The 20,594-nt window shown below is 33.5% G+C and overlaps 1 protein-coding gene across 1 annotated transcript in view; it reads right to left on the reverse strand.

Annotated features, from left to right (window-relative positions):
- The window catches only part of LOC149535261 (uncharacterized), a 148,137-nt gene extending 127,811 nt beyond the window's left edge, over positions 1-20,326 (reverse strand). Inside the window, exons 1-2 of the mRNA XM_089806120.1 lie at positions 19,593-20,326; positions 19,416-19,485 (exon numbers count right to left, since the gene is read on the reverse strand). Coding sequence (XP_089662246.1) covers positions 19,922-20,326 — 405 coding nt within the window. The 3' untranslated portion in view covers positions 19,416-19,485; positions 19,593-19,921. The remainder of the gene's footprint in view (positions 1-19,415; positions 19,486-19,592) is intronic.
- Positions 20,327-20,594: the final 268 nt, after the last annotated feature.

A 20,594-nucleotide genomic window follows, 5' to 3' on the forward strand; every position in this document is an offset into this window, starting at 1 on the left:
CCCATCAATGTAGCCTCTTTAGGTAACAAGTGAGACCACCCTATTTGTTTTCTTTTAAGTCCACCATAATTCACAAATTTAACTCATCTTTGATCACCCTCCAAATCCTTCTTTGTAGGACTTTGAAGCATAACTAGAAGAAAAATGACAAAATTTAGACTAAACCTCGGGAATACATAAAATTCGTGTAAGGGATAGCTTCTATTATGAACCTATATGGTTCTCGCATGAACAAAATATTTGGAACTTGTAGCTCACCAGTTTATCTTACTATTGTTCCACTAGTCAAATATAAAAGTTGTCATTAAGAAACAAATTTATATATTACCCATGCAATTCATCATGTCATGATGTAATAAAGTAGAAACCTCGACATATAATTTGACCTATTAATAGTGCATATACCTTGCTTAGCCCAAAGGACCCTTGTTGGAAACCACTCAACAATATTATTGGTGTCACAATATGCATGGGATACATAACATTTATCAAAAGAGGAAAATATATCTTTTAAATTATTAATCCATGTTTTAGTAGTCTACAGGGCTTGTAATTACCTTTGATCCAATTGATTATATTATTTTAATCTCTTTCCACATAGACCTTTGAAAATTAACCTCCCAATCTAGTAAGAGGCCATGTTAGGCACCAATGAATATAGCTAAGTGGTTTGTTAGACTTCCCACAAGGAGCTCCATAGCTGAAATAAAGATTCAATTTTCATCCCTTATCACTCCCACACACCCAGTCAACCCTTCCTCAAATCCCCTTTTATCCCATCTTAGGTCTACAATCTTTGTACTTCTCCTTTTATGTTTTCTCTTCCTAATAATAAATCACAAAGTGTGATATGGATCATTGATGTTAAAAAAGAAAACACAATCAACTCTATAAACAATAACCAATTAAATTATATAGACTTCAATCTTTGACTCTTAACTAAAGAAAAACTATAATACCACATTACAAAAACTATCTTAATATTAAAATGTTATCTTAATTTATTAAGTTGATAATCTTTATGTGTGAACTTTGTTTTCAAAAATAACTTTTTCTTACCAAACATTTATCAACTTTCTTCTTTAAATATTTTCTTTTTCGACAATATATTTTAATTATTTTCTATTTTTCTTTTAGAAATTGACATATAATTGTAGAAATAACAAGTTTATCTATATTTTCTTTTAGAAAACCCAAAATTTAAGTTTTGTTTTTCTAAATCAATTTAGTTTTTAATTTTTAAAATTATTTTACTTAATTTTTTAATTAGTTTCATTTTTTTTGTTTTTACATTGATTTAATTTTTAGTTTTTTAAAGTTACTTTATCAATTTTTGCGTATCTCTTATAATTAGCAACCATATGAGATTTCATATTATGATCTATCTAAACTATTAGATGCTTTACACATTTTCCATTTTAATCTTCACATAATATTTTTATTATTTTCTTTACAACATGATATGGAAATATAAATACCTCAAGCTTGTAAAAATGAAGTAAAAGAGAATATAGTTAGAATGTTTAATTTAAATTATTTATTCTTAAGAAAGTTAAGATAGAATAAGCATAAAATGGAAAGATGGTTATTTTAAATTAATGAATGTAGAATATTAATATATATTTTTATTATTTAAATATATCTAACAATTCAAGATTTAAATATGATTAATCATTTACATTTTGTTTAGATTTGATTTGGTTCATTATTTTAGGTTTAGCTAATAATTATGTTTAAGTGTGTCACAAATTTAAAATTGCATATCTAAAGCTATAATTTGTTTTGGTTTATAATATGATTCTTTTACAAAATGGTATAAATATTCTTAATAAAATTTGTTAGAATACCATCATCTCTCTTTTTTATTGCTACATTGATCCTCAATTACTTCTCTATGAACCACCAATAGCAAACAATAAATAACAATAAATAAAGTAATAATTAACTACTAGTATAGATATTTTAAATAAATCTATCTAAAGAAATGCCAATAGATATCCACTACAAAATTATTTATTAAATTTACTACATCTAAAATTATTTATATTTTCTTTATCGCTATTTACTTAGTTTTTAACTAACTTAAGCTTTTTATTTTAATTTCTTGAAAAATGGATGATTTATACCTCCAAATATTATAATTTATATCTACAAATATTATTATCTGTTATTTATTAAATTGTTTTTAAAACTATATTTTGGTTATAATAAGATTTAAACTTTTGACATGTAGATGGTTGTCAAATTTAACCTACAAAAATAAATGTTAACATTAACACGCTCACACCATCCCATTCCTCCATTCTACCATTGTAGAATGCCTATCAACATTAATGATAGATGTTTAACAATTGTCAGATCAATTTCCGCCCGCTTAACCATTTTAGGCACAACAATGAGCTTTCATTTCCATTCTTTCTCCTGCATGACCTTGAGGCCACTGTTCAAGATGATAGGGAAAGGAAGAAAAAAGAAAAAGTTATATTATATTGCATCAAGTGACATAGTACAAGGTAGGAGAAACCCCAAGGAGATGTCTTAGCCCACAACAAATAATCACACAACGTAATACAAACAATAACATAAGGATTTAAATCTCTTCGATTAGAATGCAATTGAATGACTACGGAAGTTCAAAAGATAATTTCCTCGCCTCTATGTAAATTGTATTCAAATGTTCTTCTAGATTCAAATTTCTTCTATTTTAATGAATCTGAGCAAGACCGCAAGTTTAAAAGTTGCGTTTTGTTGTCAAATGTCCTTGTAGATTTAAACCTCTTCTATTTGAGTGCAATTGATCAAGAACAGACTCTTTCTTCATCTTCATTAAATGCCATTGTCATTCTTCACAAAATCATCTCAAAAACTGGAAAATGAGGATAGATAATGTCAAATTTAGTTGTGTGCGCGCTAGCGAAGTGCATCTCGGCGAAAAGGAGTGAATTGAACGTTATATAAATGAGTCGGTAGTTTTCTCAATATTTTAGGTCATTTTCACCAGTCGTACACTATTTCACTCCTCAAATGAAAGGGTCCCATTTATTTCATATATATTTTCCTTTCCGTTTCCACTGATACGGTTGTTTTTGGTTTTAGTCATTCGGTGGCATCGTTTCTAAATGTCTGCCCTCGGATATTTATTATTTTGTTATGTTGAACTTACTTGAAGTTGTTCTGATAGTTGTGATAAGAGTTTTTGACAACATTGTATCAATACTTGTTTTAATTTCTTGAAAAATGGATGATTTATACCTCCAAATATTATAATTTATATCTACAAATATTATTATCTGTTATTTATTAAATTGTTTTTAAAACTATATTTTGGTTATAATAAGATTTAAACTTTTGACATGTAGATGGTTGTCAAATTTAACCTACAAAAATAAATGTTAACATTAACACGCTCACACCATCCCATTCCTCCATTCTACCATTGTAGAATGCCTATCAACATTAATGATAGATGTTTAACAATTGTCAGATCAATTTCCGCCCGCTTAACCATTTTAGGCACAACAATGAGCTTTCATTTCCATTCTTTCTCCTGCATGACCTTGAGGCCACTGTTCAAGATGATAGGGAAAGGAAGAAAAAAGGAAAAGTTATATTATATTGCATCAAGTGACATAGTACAAGGTAGGAGAAACCCCAAGGAGATGTCTTAGCCCACAACAAATAATCACACAACGTAATACAAACAATAACATAAGGATTGTTATCCAAATATGCCAACTCTCTCAATAGAATCATAAGATTTTCATTCAACATGCCCAACTGTAAGGTCCTCCCAGTTGTGACCAAATACATAAGCAATTGCAATAGTAATTTTGCAAGACCTCACAAGTTCCAATCTCTAGCTAGTCTAGACCCACTATCTGGTAGAAACTTGAAGAAGAATCTAAACTTGTGCTTGCAAGCCACCAAACAATCTTCTTGTTTCCCAAACCCACACTTAGCTACTAGCTCTACTCAATCTTCTCTCAACTAAGGTACTTCTTCTTCATGTTGAATCATTATGACTAGACTCCATAAGATCCTCTACTTATACTAATCCTAGCCACAAGTCATCCTAGCATAATAGACATTAAATAAACACTCACATTAAATATACCCTCAAGCCACAAGATGACTTGACAACAAACATTAAATACAAGAAATAATAATAATAACTTAGGAAAAGCCCCTAACTAACTCAAAAGACCATCTAAGAATACACACACTTAGACACAAGTCCACGTTCCATCCAACGATCCAAATCTAAGAGCACACATGCCAACTCCCTCAAATTTAATCTTGCAAATACAATCTCCAAAGTCTACTAGTAAATCAGGAACACACACGTAGAAAAGTAACCAAAATAACTCTGACTCCAAGATGATAACTGTAGACATCATGCACACTTAGGACAAGATTTCCCAATATGTCTCCAACACATCTCCAACTGTGCAAATCATAACTCTACAAATCTGACCTTGAAAACCCTGTATATAGGATTGTTGAATTCCCTAGGATGCTCTTGCATTATCAAGGCTTAATACTCCACCTTATAATTTACACCTTGCACTCACCTCTCCTCACTTTGTTATTAACAACTAGGATCCACCCTACCCACGCGGAAATGGTAGGGGTTCTACTGTGGCCCCCATGCCAAAACCCTCTCCATCATCCACTCCATTGGGAAATCCTAAGAAAAATGAGGCCCCAAAAAAGACAAAATTTGGAAATAGTGAGGAAATCAACTTAGTCAATTTAGAGGAAGAATTTGAGGGGGTAGGAGAAGGTTGGGGAGGCTGGCAAAAAGCAGGGCTAGAATGATTGGAAAATTAACGAGGAAACAAAGTTTGAATTAAGTGAAAGAGAAGGGAGAAGGTTGAAGAGCTTGATGAAATAGGGACTAAAGATACTAGTTTTTCCTTTGAGGAGACTATGACCCATAAAAAGAAGAAATATAGCTAGGACACAACCCATGTGTCAGCTAGCTTTATTATGAACACAACATATTTTACTATAGGTGCAGTTCCTTACCATAGAAAGTAGAAAGATGACTCACCAATGACAATGGCTTCACATGTGCACTTAGAAGAGGACATTCAAGATAGTTTCTACTTACTCCTTGTGTTTACAGGTTAAGACTTTAGAGCCTAAGAAGGGTAACTGCGTTGGTTGCTAGGAGTTGGCTAGGAATGTCAAAGATATCAAGCAAGAGACTGGAGCCCTTAACGAATAGTTCGAGGCTTTAGATGAGCTTCACCACTCTCTCTAAATTATCACTCAAAGTTACTCATGTTGTCGTAGTCACCCCGTAGCTACTACAACAAGAGAATGAGAACAACTCGGGCATAGAGAATTGAACCAAACTCTATGGCTTCTTAGCAGATGACTGGGCTATGGTTCTATTGTCAAAGAAAGGGAAAGAGAAGGCCAATGCTTATGCCTTGTATTTTTTATTTTATGTTCATGCTACTTTGTTGTCGGTTATGTCCAGCTTATACTTTCATTTGCAGGCCAGTAGGCCTTTAAAACTATTTATGTTTAAAGTTTAATTACTATGATAGACATGCTCATAGATGTGTTGTTAGTTTTTAATATGGATTGTCTATGAATAGGTTGATAGATAATTTATTAGCTATGTTTTTTTTTTGCGTTGCACTAGTGCTTTTAGCTATGCAATCATTAATTTTGTAAATATGCTTACTATCTGGGATGGGAGTACTATTTGGGTGAATATATTTTTTTATGTTTTTGGGTAGAATAAATTGCTGGTATTTATTTATTATTATTGTATTTTAATGGTCTTACCATGGTCATGTACTAAGGGCCAACACCCTTGTTTTTGTTTGCTATTAATATTAAAAATAATTGTTACATTAATAATTATTATTTTTAACTATCAATTAAATGTAACATTTATTAGGTCATATTATGAAAACATTATTTACCACCCTAGTTATCTTTTTTTTCTTTCTTTTTTTATTGGATCTTTTGACTTGACTAAAGTTTGCAAAAGTCTTAGAAGATCTACTTTTGTATAATTCCTCTCCAAGTTTGTATATCCCCCCCTCTTTTTATACATCACTTCATGTATACTTATCTTTTTATCATGTTATATTTCACTATCATTGTCTATTTCTATACCTCTCAAATTGTTATTTCTCCTCTCTATATAAATAACACACCCGCCCCCCCACCCCCGCCCCACCCAGCCACTTCCCTCTCTATCTCTCACTCAAAAAAAGACATACTCCAAATTACATATTTTTACTTTAAAATTCAAATTTTTTTTCAAAATTTCTTGAAAATGACAAATAATTTAATATTCTCATCATTTTAATTCAAAATTGAAATATAAAAAAACATCATCTTAAAAATCCTAACAACAAATCCAATAAAATATCAATATCCACTTAATTTTTTTTAATAAAATGGACAAAGTCATTATATTTTATTATAAACTACTTCATGAGGCTCTAGGAGGAAAAAAGCAACGAAGAAAACCTCCCTTTGCAGTTGAATGACCAATATATATTCAATGAGATACAACTAGAATCTACCCAAAAAAAAAATTGGGAGTAGATTCAAAACCAAATAATAAGTGAGTAGCCTAAAATCCCCTAGCAATCTGTCAGATACTAAATGATGAGACTTCTACCAATACCCATTATGAACCTTTATCAACTATCAATGAATTGGTTAATGATGTTGAATCCCAATCAATTGACCCTTTATCCAAAGAAACCCCTTTATTGGCTAGCCAATCAGCTAACTTGTTAGCTTGCCTAAAGCAATGTAAAATTTTGTATTCTACAACATTTGAAAGTAACGCCCTCACCTCCTGAAGAATGTAGTGGATCTCCCAACTAGTAGAATGTCCTGATGTAATGGTTGAGGTTATAATTTGAGAATCCCCTTCTTTGTGGATTCTCCAAATGCCATTAGAAATCGGAAGACCCATTCCCAAATGCAAAGCCCTGCCCTAGCAATATTATTAGAACCAATAGGAATCTTGGAACATGCTGCCCAAAAAACTCAAGAATTAGAGTCTCGTAAGACATAACCTGTCCCTAAAATCCCAAGGTTTTATTTTGAAGCTTCATCAAAGTTGAGTTTAACTAAATCTTTATCAAGAAGATCCCACTTAATGTCCTTCCTTCTCTCCCTCTTTGTTTGTTTTCCAATTAACACTCCTTTGAAGGGGATAGAAATGAGTGGCCACCAATTCAAAACCTTGGAATCATGAGAGTGACTTAGATTTGGATGTATATGGATTGATCATCTCAAAGATTGATTTTTCCATAACCTCATAAACTTGATCTACTAAACATCTCTCTTGTCTGAAAATTCTCTTATTTCTTTCCCACCAAATACTCCAACTAACAATTGTTGGAATCACCCACCAAATTTGAGAAAAAAATGAATCTTTAAAAAGAAGAGGTCATTGTTCAAGAAGGGCCTTGAAGGTCAGCTGGTAAGGGGCCATTCCAACCTAACTTACCAAGTGTCCAATACCAAATATCCTAATCAAAGGAACATGATACTAGTAGATGACTGGGATCTTCAAGATGCATTCCACACATAACACACTAGAATTTGACTACAATGCCTAATCTGAAATGATGATCACTAGAAAGAATTCTTTTAAGGATTTCCAACCATAAAAAAGAACTTTCTTTTGGCAAGACTCTAGGGTGCCAACAAAAGCTAAAGATGTGTCTACTAGGATGAAGATTATTGCTAGTCAAAGAAAGATAACCAAACCTAACCGAATACCTACCATCTGGAGCTAATGTCCAAACTAACTTGTCCTCATTTTGATTAATGTACAAGAGCCTCTGTTCAAAAGTACTAACCAAGAAGTCCTTTTGTGACTGTGTAAGATGAAACTAAGAGAGATCTTTCCAAGTTGCTAGGAACCCATCATCTTTGTTTTGGTTAGAACAAAATAATCCTTTACTACCAATCCCCATTGATGCTAAAGAAGAGTTATTAACTATCAGATCAAAATTTTACATGAAAGAAATGGTGGGCAATTCATTCCATGAGTCATCCCAAAAATGAACCTTATCCCCTGAATTTAGCACCCAGGATAAATGAGGAAAGATAACTTGTCTGCATTTGATTTACAAAATTCCACATAGTTGATCCCAAGGGAAGGTCTTTGATTGTGAAAATTCTAGTTGGATCATGAGAATCCAAATACTTCATCCTAATGATCTTAGCCCATAAAGACCCTAGATTCTCATATAATTTCCAAGATAGTTTGGCTCTCATAAAGGCTATATAGACCAACACCCACACAATATTTGGGTAAACAAATCTTATCCCAAGTAAAGGGACCTTAGTTGGGTTATCCAGATTGCCCTTCCAAATAAAATCTTTAATATATTTTTTTGATCTTTTCCATGACTACCCTAGGAGCCAAAAGAACTGTCATAATGTAGTTGGGAATGGAAGAAAGAACAACCTTGATTGCAAGGATTCTTCTCGCAAGAGAAAGTCATCTTTCCTTCCAAGAAGCAATCTTGTCTCTTATAGATTGAAAAATGTTGTCCCAAACTGAAGCTTTACATGAACCTTTAAAAAGGGGAATGCCAAGATATTTGCTAGGAGTTTGAGCAATATCGACAAAGCCAAGTAACTTTTGAATAGCTAATTGAATTGACCTTGGGAGATCAAAAAAGAATATCTTTGATTTTTACTTGTTTAGTTTTTGGCCTGAGAAAGAGTTGTAAACTCCAAGATTTCCTTAATGACTTGCACCTTCCGAAGGGAACCCTTACCATACAACAAAGAATCATTTGCAACTATGGTAAGTAATCGATAACTGAGAGTGGTGAAGAGAAATACCTTCCCAAGAACCTTGAGCATTTTTAGTAGTGATGAGTCTGCTCAAGCTTTCTACCATAATAATGAAGAGGAAGGGATATAGTGAATCCCCCTACCTAACTCCCTATGAAAAAGGGCAAAAACTGCAAGGGGAACCATTCACCAATACTAAGATTCTTGCCCCTTTGAAACATGCTATAATCCACTCAATTCATTTAAACACAAACCCCTTTTTTGTATAATTTTCTTTAAGAAAGGCCAACACACTTTGTCATATGCCTTCATCATGACCAATTTAAGAATCATAGACTGAAGACCCTGAGATTAAACGGAGTGAAGAACCTCATGATCAATCAAAGCTCCCTCAACTATGTCTTTTCCTGGAACAAAGCCTCCTTGTTAATTAGAGATAATTTTTGAAATAATTTTCCCCAACCTAAGTGAAATAGATTTAGTGATGATCTTGTATATTGTATTACAGAATGAGATTGGCCTATAATCCACAAAGGAGGAAGGATTTAAACATTTAGGGATTAATGTGATGAATGTATTATTGAATGGCCTAGACATACATGAACTTCTCCTAGACTCCTCAACCACTACCAAAATATCTTCTCCTATGAAATCTCAACATTTAAAAAATAAATAAAGGAGTGAGACTATTTGGGCCTTGAGCTTTATCAGTCTCTATGGAAAATACCACTATTCGAACCTCATTCAACATTAAAGGCTGAAGAAAAAGGTTATTATCTTCTTCTGTCAGAAGGGAAGGGATAAAATTTAAAGAATCTAGAAGGACAAGGAAGTCACTTGATTGGCTGAGGTCCTAGAAAAAAATGAATTGCTTCCAATTGAATATCCAAATTCGAAGTAAGGATGTTGCCACTAACATCTTTAATTTAAATAATAACATTCTTTTGTCTCTTTCCTCTGACCGAAGCATGAAAAAAGTGGGTATTCCTATCCCCTTCCCTAAGCCATAACTCTCTAGACCGTTGCCTGCAATAAGTTTGTTCCCTAAGGAGAATTTCATCCAATCTGAGTTGTAGATCCTTCTAGATATCATAGACTTGTTGTGAAAGACCATTGTTAAGAACATGAGTGTTTCGATCCTCTAATTGCCTTTGAAGGCTCTCCTTTTCTTTAAAGATGTTATTGAAACTGAAATGATTCTATTCCATGATCTTTGCTTTCAGGAAAGCCAATTTTTTTGTATAGCTGAAACATCATATACCCTTCAGAAGGGGGACACTCCAACCACCACTAATGAAGTAGCTGCAAAAAATCTCTGTCTTTGAACCACATGCGTTCTTTCTTGAAGTATGACTTAGGATTAAAAGAGCTGGCTTCCAATTAAACCTCTCAACTTATTGCAAAGTGATCTTATCTAGGTAAACTAAGAATATTAGAAGTGCAAGATCCATGTTCCACTATCCATAGTGGATTAAGAAAGAACATGTCCAATATGACCCCTACATACTGAGATCCCTTTCTCCTATTTGTCTAGGTTATCTTACCATTAGTTGGGATGCAATAAAAAAAGAGCATTACCATCAACAAAGATCCTAAAATCCTAAGTAATTTGATAAGATGGATCAACCCCTCTAACCTCATCCTTAACTTCTAGTATAGCATTGAAATCACCACCTAAAATGATCTTAAAGTCCCCAAGGTTTAAGAGAACTTGAGACAGGCTAGTCTAGAATCTTTGTTCACTAACAACCGAAATCAGGCCATATATGTTTGCCAAATAAAAGGAGACTACAAAGAAAGATACTTGAATAAGAAACCAATTATTATTTGAAGAAACCCACTCCACCTTACACTTATGGGGCTGCCATAAAATTACCAAACTCCATGAAGCTCCTAAAGAGGGAATGTGGAGAATAGCCCAATTCTTCCATGATCCAAAGAGCTTGTCACCTCTATCCCTAGACAATTTTGTTTCCTGCATTAAAACAATATCTACCTTGCTTATCAAAATTTGGTATCTGATAACTGAGAACTTGTTAATGCCTCTAACATTCCAAGAAATAATTCTCATTAGAGCCTCAGAGAGCCAACTGCTCTCCTTCCTTGCTTGATTTGTTTGGCTATTGAAGCAACAACCCCATCATTGGTCTTCCTACATAATTTGGGGAAATAGAGGGTAGATTGGATCCCCAAAGCTATTTCTTCTTGTGTTTTTCCCCTTAGAAGACCTACCTCTCAATTTTTTTGAAGAACAAACTAATTTTTTTAAAGTGCCTACATCTATTTGAACAATAGCACAAGCATCATGCAAGGGGGAAACATTCTCATTCATATCCTCCATTTGAAATCCCAAAGTTTTCTCATAGTTTGGTTTCCCATTCATGTTCTCTATTTGAATTCTCATAATTTTATCATATTCAGGGTCTTTTGTTCTTATAATCTCATCAAAGAGTCTATCTCCCACTCCCAAAACAAGGTTGTCTACAAAACCCTCTAAATCATCTTCGGAAAGGCATTTCACTTTGGATGTATCCTCAATATTCTCCTTACCAATATAGTCTTCACTACCCTTATGAGGGGAATGAAATAGAGTAGAATCCCAGTGGCCCTACTATACCCCTTGATTAATTTGTAATTCTTGGAGGAAACTATGCTAGAGAATTTTCCTCACTGAGGAGCCAACAAATTCCCCATTCTTAGAAGACCAATCAGGCTCATGATCTAAATGCAATCCTTTGATTATCAAAGACTTTTGAGGAGAAGGCACTGCCTTAATATCATCAATATCTTCATCTAAAAAAATACCATCTAGATTTGCCTCATCTAATACCTTCCCAATGATCAAAGAATCTTGATTTTTTTCTGGAATTAATATATTTGGCTAACAACCCTAATCCATTGAATGACTCAAAAGCTTATCTTCACCCAACTAAATACCCTGGTCCCTCTGAACCCCTTGAGAACTCTCAATGGGGCCTAGCTGCCCTGATTTTTCATTTACCTGTGGGTTACCCTATTCTTCTTGGGGAAGGCAATCCACCCTGATATCACCCATGATGCAATCAAGGAAATGACTGATCCCCTTAGGACTAGTGATTCTATTAGAATTATGTGAATTTGGAGGTAAAAGGAAACTAAAATCTTTGATGGAATTTAGGAATCAAGATTGAGAGTCTGACACTTTGATGCATATCAACAAGGATATGAACATATCTATACAGAGAGTTTATCTCCCTAGTTACATTGAGACACCAAATGGCCAAGCGAATCCGTTATGTTTAAAATAGTATGAGGACCATCTAGATGGATTTGCTAATGAAGGGATCCAAATTTGGATTCCAAACACAAGGCTTGAGGCCATTTCCTTATGACATCTTTATTGGACTAACCACTAGCCTTCCCCTTCAAGATTCATGACATGGCTTAATCGCCTCCTGTGTTCTATAAGTCTAGTGGTTGTATCAAGCAATAACAAGTCGATCTTTTGGTACAATGACAACTCTAGCTTGTAACAAGTGGTATTAGAGCTTGGTCACAAGATTGAATCTCCTCGGGTAACACTGAGAGGGGAATTGTTGGACTAACCACCAGTCTTCCCCTTTGAGATTCATGACATGGCTTAACGGTCTCTTGTGTTCTATAAGTCTAGTGGTTGTATCGGGCATTAACAAATCGATCTTTTGGTCCAATGACAACTCTAGCTTGTAACAATCTCAAAGTAGACACAATCTTGGAGAGAGTTTGAAATCATCTAGGGAGATCCAATCATGCCTCAAAAATTTCCCTAGTAATTAGCCATTGCCTCCAAGATTTTTGACTCTCTGAGTTCAAGTGGTAATGTAGGAAAAGAGATTCAAAAGGGGAAAAAATTAATCTGACACTTATCCAGTTGAAGATTAGGATACCAGAGCTATGTGTGGACACCCCAAGCATTGAAGAACTAATCCTTAGAATGATGTAGTTTATCTCTGCTAGTCTTATCCTTAAAGATAGTAATGAAAAAATTGAGGCCATTATCTACTAGAAATGACTCTTAGGACCCAACCCAACTTTTAGTAGTCAAATCTAAAATTTGAGAATTTGAAGGAGTATACTTCTAGATCTTACCAATGAGAGCTTGCACTTGTAGGTCTTGGACAAAATGAGAATACATTGGCCTTGTAATACACAGTCTAAAAGCATCTTGTGATGCTAGTCTTGCTTATCGAGCAAGGACATTACGTGAATTAGAGATGAACTGGTTCAGATTGAAGGGAGCCCCTTTCGGTTGACTAAAAAAATGGCCAGTAATTAGGAAAGCTACTTGATCAAGAGGAGGTTTATCTAGGCAAGATGGCAAGATGGGCCTGCAAATATAAAAAATTACCCTTTTCTTCGACCTTTGTCATCCCATTTTGTGAAAATGAGCACCCCAATTCCAAAAAGATTGATTCATAGGAATGTGAATTGGGTTTTGACAATAGTTAGACCAAGCTTTATCTACCTAGGTGCCACATTGAAAAACCCATTGAGTTATATTTTTTAGGCAAAGAGTGTACTGATTCATCCAACAAAATACCCATTGGGGGAACAAAAGATGCCCTAGCAGCTAAACCATGAGAAAGTTTTTCCCTGAGATCCTAAATTGGGAAAACCTAATCTACATCATCACCCCACTACTCTAATCTATTTGTCGCCTTTCCATTATCCCTTCAGGTCATTCCTACCTCTCGTGCCTAGTCCATGGTTGCAGCTCACGTACTCTTATTAAACTTAATCTCTTACACGTGGTCTCTATTGACATGATTGAAAATGTAGATGGGAACACAGTCTTTGATGGTGTAGCTGGAAAAAAAGTTGGGAGGCCTCTGTTGTTGTTGGTGTTGATGGGGCTGATATTCACAAGCATTCTTTAGTCATTCAAGATTGTTCAATTGCCTTTTTCACTTAAAATTCAATATTTAAATTTCTTGACATGAAGAAAATTTATAAACTCAAAATAATAATCCTATGATGTTGAATAAGGAGGTCTTGCATGATAAAAATGATAGGAAGGAGAATAGTAATAAGGACAATGATGTGCTAATCAACTCGATTACTCATACACTAGATACATAGTGCACTAAGAACTACCCTATTATTGCTACCCTTTCCCTTGATTGAGTGTCAGCTAATGCTTCTCTAGCCAAATGCGAGACATGAAGATATTCTTGGTACAGACAATAAGCCCAATACCCAAAACTAGGATTTATAAAAAAAATTGGAAAAAATAATATTCTTGATAATGATGATTCTCAGGGTGATGAAAATGTTCTAGAATTTCTAAATAAAGCCAAAGACATAGCTAATATTGGTATGGTGATGAACAAATGGATGTATAATAAAATAAAAAAGCTTCATTTATTTGTTTCTTCCTTGCAGGAGAAGTCCCTATTTTTATAGGTAAAGCTGGATGAGGAAAGTAAGAAGCGGAGGGAAAGTGGAGGGAGCTGGAATCTTTGGTTGGGAACATCCCAACTAAACTTCAAAAATATGAAGATTCCCTTAAAAAATAGATTAACGACAGTGAGATGGGTATGTCGAGTGTTACATCGTCCATCCTGGCTGTTGTTGCTTCTATTGGAAAAGTTTCTCTGGATGAAGCTATCTCGACCGGTCATACTCCATTGTTGGCTGGTGGTCCAAGTAGAAGAACCAAACAAAGCACTAAGAAAGTGAACCTCCAGCTTCCTACGAAGAATATTCAAGACTCCCTCAAAGAGGTTGTAGTTTTAGGCACTTCTATTACTAGTGCTATTAAAGATCTCATCTAAGTTTTTATCTAGGTCTTTTTTGGACTTTTGGTCCCTATTATTTTGTTGATTGATGTTGGTTATTGGTTCCTATAAAACCAACTTGACTTGGTTGCTAGTCCCTATAAAACCAAACTTTGAATTTTATTGTGATATTTTGGGTTGTAGGTCCTTGTAAAACTAGCGCCAAACTTTGGTTCTTTTTTGTTTGGGGTTTTGGGTCCCTTCAAACCGGGTTTTACCTAATCAAAACAATCCTACGATGCTTCAATCTTGTTCTTCTCATTTATAATAATATCAGATGAATAATTTTTACTAATTTTATGAAAAAAATTCTTGTCTTGAAACAAAAATAAACTAAATATTAAAATTAAATGTTAAAAAAATGCAAGACACTATTCATTTCTAGATGGCTTAAACATCACACACTAAGTTTCATTCCAACACTAAAATGTTAAATAATCAAAGTTGACTTTTTTTTTTTTCAAGCTTAATTTTCTCCTTAGCGTGTGATGTTTAAAAATGGCCTTCATTTCCATGTACGCCTTGAAAATCCCAAATTATATTTTAACTTTACAATAACTCATAAATCTTAAAAACTCAGAACTAATTTCACATTGTTCTCATAGCTATGTCTCGGGTTGGCATGAAAGATGCTCTCCTTATATAACATACTAGAACAACATATATTTTTGGAATTAACTAACTATAAAGAAAATAAATTAATAGTTCTAAAAGTAAAATTGAATTAATTATGATGATCTACTTATTAATATTTTTAAAGGGATCTTTTACATAACTTTTATATATTTGAAAATAATTTATTTTTTAATATTATATTTATAAGTCAATTTTTTTTTAATTTATCATCTTACTATTACGATTTAATTGTATTGTAGTGTATGCATCATTTATTTAAATTGAAAAATTATTAAATATGTTTTATTTGCTTTATATTTTTATATTGCATCTTAAAAATATCATCGTATAATAGTAGTGCTTCCTTAAAATTGGCTCTTATAAGAACCAATCAAATTAACGTAAAATAATTTTAGAAATTAAAAATCTCACATTGAAATATAAGAAAAAATAAATATTTAACTATGAAAATAAAAATATGATTGATTGAAATAGAAATAGAATATATCAATCAAAGGCAAGTATTGATATTTAATGTAACTAGTATTTGTTATATCTTCATATGTATATACCTCGTTTCCGAGTTATTCTCAAAATCTTCCATGAGTAAGGTGCTAATCTCCAGACAAAATGTACCAAAGACAAAAAAAAGAAAAAAAAAGTGTCAAACATGATTCTTTTTAAGATTTACGAAAATATAGCCAAATTTTCTCAAAAATATGTTGTTTTTTATATCACAAAATATCATTGTGTTTTCGTTTTTTTGAAATTTAGTCAATGGTACAATTTGTAGAGAAGATAGCGGCGTCCCATGAATAAGGTCCTCCCAAACCATGGGACCCTCCATGATGATTATAATGACTATGAGCATGAGTATGACCGTACCCATGACCATTGCTATGACCTACATCATGACCATGACCATGCCCATGAGCATTGCTATAACCTAGATGATGACCTTGACCGTGCCCATGAGGATTGCTGCGACCTCCATGATGGTCGTGACTGGGCCCATGATGAGCATGGTTGTGACCTCCATCATGAGGGTTGCCATCAGCATGGTTTTGGCGTTCACCATCAAATCCATGATCTCCATCCGAATCACGGTCACATTTCATTTTGACGCTCACGCAACTCCTCGCCATTGGTGTTATCAGTCTCTATAATATTCAGTTTCACAAGACATCGTCGACCGCAAAAGATGAGCACTATCAATACCCCACTTCCCCAGATTGAAAGACCAATCCATAGCGATGTCTCACCGTCAGAAAGCAATTTACGAGCCCCCATTCGTCGAGATTCAAAATACTTTGTATACAATAGATAATATTGATGCACGGCTTGCAGAGATAGAATAATTAGTATTGAGACATATACAAGAATACATTTCTCCTGCCCTGGTATTTGTATGTGTATGACTTATCAATCATATAAAGATGGATATTTCAGGGAAGCATCCCTACTCTTTCTTCATTCATTTCAATTGTCTCCAGATGTCCCATTTTTCTTCACATTACATCCGAAATTCTACCGGTTACGTAAGTCGAGTTGCTTTGATCACATGCCGCCTTTGATCACGCCTTCTGCCCATGATATTCTAGATAATTAAATCCATGAGATCTCAAATTTTCATTTGAATTGTTCGACTTATCGTTACACATCTACTTCCGCGCAATTTCAAACCAGAAAGGTGTGGAATAGAAAATTAATCCAGAAGTTGATAAGTAGGAGTAATTTCTACAGCAAGTCAAATTGTGATATTGCTATCAGGATTTAACTGTGTCATTTTTGAGTCAAACTCATTGACTCATGAGTTTGACTCAAAAATGACACAGTTAAATCCTGATAGGAATATCACAATAATCCAGAAGTGACAACAATTTATGATTAGAAAAATATAAAATTAGTTTATTTTACAACTAGATGAAAACAGACATTCAAAATAATATTTTTCTATATATATTATTACATATAAAAATTAATGGCCATTGCAGTCTAAATTAGAAGATATTCAACAGATTATTTTATATAATTACATTGAAGATATAAAATTTATTAGCAAATGGTATATATGTGAAACATGCTATTGTTTATTTATTAACTATTTTAAAGTCAATATTTTATATATTTTTCTATTTTAAATTTTAATTATATTTTTAAAATTATTTATTACTAGATTTAAATATTCTAAATATAGAATTTAACATGTAATTCAAAATGTAAAATTTAGAAGTATAGTGTCACATAATATTTAATATTGATAATAATAACTTTGATTATTTTTAGAAATATATAATTTAGTTTTATAAAGAAACATAAAATTCAAACCAAACAAAATATATTAATTTATTAATAAAAAAGGTGTTGTTCATAAAAAAAAATACCAAATATAAAATAGATGCAAATCATTTCAAACATATTTTTCAGCACAAGAGAAGGTAAGTTTAAAAGCTAGTGCCTATCATTTGGTTGGCTTTCGAAAATATTATCTACAATAGGGATAGGGGAATGCTTCATTGAAATCTGCCTCTAAAAGACCTCAAATGTATGGGTCAATGTAAAATAATTTGATGCATTTTAAAAATTTAAAATCTTTGATATATAATTAGAAAAATAAAAAGTGAAAATTGAAAGTAAAAATACTTAGATGTGATTGGTTGAAACAAAAATGTTAATCACTATTTAAGTAGAAGTATTAGTCGAGGGCAAATACAATAGCATAACAACAAACTAATCAAGCATAGAATTGTGAAACATTCCATACTCTATTTTTCTTATAGATATTATTATTTTGTAAAACAAAAGTTAAATATTGCTATCTAAATATATATTAAAAAAAATGCAAATTGTTTTTATTTGCTTATCAAAATCTTACGGGGAAATTTCAAATTCACTCCCAATTTTTTACACAATTTATTTGCCTGTAGTCTACTTATAACTAAGGTTTCAAGTCCACATGACCCATCATTAGCACGCTTTTTGTCAAATTGTCCAAAATAGTTGAAATAAAAAGTGAAACCAATGGTCTTGCATAATGGGTACCCATATTTGCACAGCTGATGTGGCATCACATCATTGGTTAATTTTGTTAACTAAGGGTACAATTATTCAATTTGGGATAGTCATCATTGTAATGACAACCTTATAGTAACAAGTATTGATACAATATTGTCAAAAACTCTTATCACAACAATCAGAACAACTTCAAGTAAGTTCAACATAACAAAATAATAAATATCCGAGGGCAGACATTCAGAAACGATGCCACCGAATGACTAAAACCAAAAACAACCGTATCAGTGGAAACGGAAAGGAAAATATATATGAAATAAATGGGACCCTTTCATTTGAGGAGTGAAATAGTGTACGACTGGTGAAAATGACCTAAAATACTGAGAAAACTACCGACTCATTTATATAAAGTTCAATTCACTCCTTTTCGCCGAGATGCACTTCGCTAGCGCGCACACAACTAAATTTGACATTATCTATCCGCATTTTCCAGTTTTTGAGATGATTTTGTGAAGAATGACAATGGCATTTAATGAAGATGAAGAAAGAGTCTGTTCTTGATCAATTGCACTCAAATAGAAGAGGTTTAAATCTACAAGGACATTTGACAACAAAACGCAACTTTTAAACTTGCGGTCTTGCTCAGATTCATTAAAATAGAAGAAATTTGAATCTAGAAGAACATTTGAATACAATTTACATAGAGGCGAGGAAATTATCTTTTGAACTTCCGTCGTCATTCAATTGCATTCTAATCGAAGAGATTTAAATCTACAAGAATATTTGATAACAATTTACTGCAGATTTTAAACTTGCGATTCTTACTAAATTTCATCAATATAGACGAAATTTAAATCTACAGGAACATTTGAAAGCAATTTGCACAGGAGCGAAGAAAAGATATTTTCAACTTGCGTTTTGAGTGAATTGTATTCAAATAGAAGAGATTTAAATCTACAAGAAAATTTGAAAACGATTTATGCAGCTTTTAGACTCGCGTTCTTACTCAAATTCACTCAAATAGAAGACGTTAAAATCTAAAAGAGCTTTTGAAAACAATTTACAGAAAGGAGAATAATAGATCTTTTGAGCTTACGTTCTCACTCAATTGCATTCAAATAGAAGAGAATTAAATCTACGAGAACATTTTGAAGCAATTTACACAGAAGGTAAGAAAAGATCTTCCGAACTTACCTTTAAAAAAAGCGCATTTGATTTCGTTTCTTTCCAGCCTGCGTCCTCATTTTGATCTTTAGCTCCGCTCCTAGGGAAAATATGTTAAATAGGAGATCTGAAAAAAAGGTTGGAATGAAACAGAACTGGTAGACTTTTTCGAGGAAAGGAAAAGGAAAAGGAAAAGGTGTAGCTTACGGGATGGTTTATGTGGGGGACTGAATCCCGAATCGCTTTAAACGGCGCCACGTTAGGCGTGAGAATAATACCGAAACAAAAATTTAGGATCCATAGTGCGCCATAAAAAGACGTTTGCTCTTTCCTTACTACCGACGTATATCTGTCCAGCTCCTTACTTTGCTTGTGCTGTAGCGAGAAAACGAGAGACGACATAAAGATTGGTGCAGAGGTCCCCATTTTGAGCAAGCGCAGGACTTCTAGTATTTTGTCTGTAATACAAGTACCTCGTACGACAGGACAAGACGCGAGCCGATAAGAAGAGCCCGATTTCTTCCCCACAAGAATCCCTAATATCTCTCCAATGCAAGTACCGCCGCTTGGCTCTTTGATCTTGGAAAGGTTAGATCAGAGTGAATGGAGCGAAATTTCAATCTTGTCACAGATCGTACGGGCACGCATGGGGTCCAACGTTTTTCTTCCTTGCCGCTGCGCCATTCACGTCTCTGTAAACCCTCGTTCGCCATATCTTTTCGCTGTTCTTCCGGCAAAATAATCTCCGTCTCCCCCCCCCAAAAATGATCTTGATTTCCCCCTAAATAATCTGTTTCCGGGCGGGAATTCAGAAATCCCGATAGGGTTTTGAAGAACAAATATTGAAGCGACACTTGGAGAATGGCGGAGAATGTAGGACCAGATCTCCCGCAATTCTTAAATATTACAATGACACGTAATGCTTGTACAGGTACGAACATAATCTGGTGTGTTACTCTTATTACACCGTAGGTTAGGAAGGAAGTAGGTGGCCGAGGCTTCGCTTTTCGATATGTCGTCACTCTTGACGCTAGGATTGGGGAATAATGGAGATACATACAATATTAAGGAAGAGGTATTTCGTTTCTTTTCTCCATAGTAACAGTCATTTCATGTGTTCTAAACTTGTTTAAGATTTGTCCTAGACCAATTGAATCATTTGTTATAAGTATGTTTAAGATTCTAGATAAAACATTGAAAATTAGGCGT

This window comes from Cupressus sempervirens, chromosome 10, assembly GCF_028749045.1.
Source record: "Cupressus sempervirens isolate cs-2001-9-10 chromosome 10, ASM2874904v1, whole genome shotgun sequence".
Lineage (NCBI taxonomy): Eukaryota > Viridiplantae > Streptophyta > Pinopsida > Cupressales > Cupressaceae > Cupressus > Cupressus sempervirens.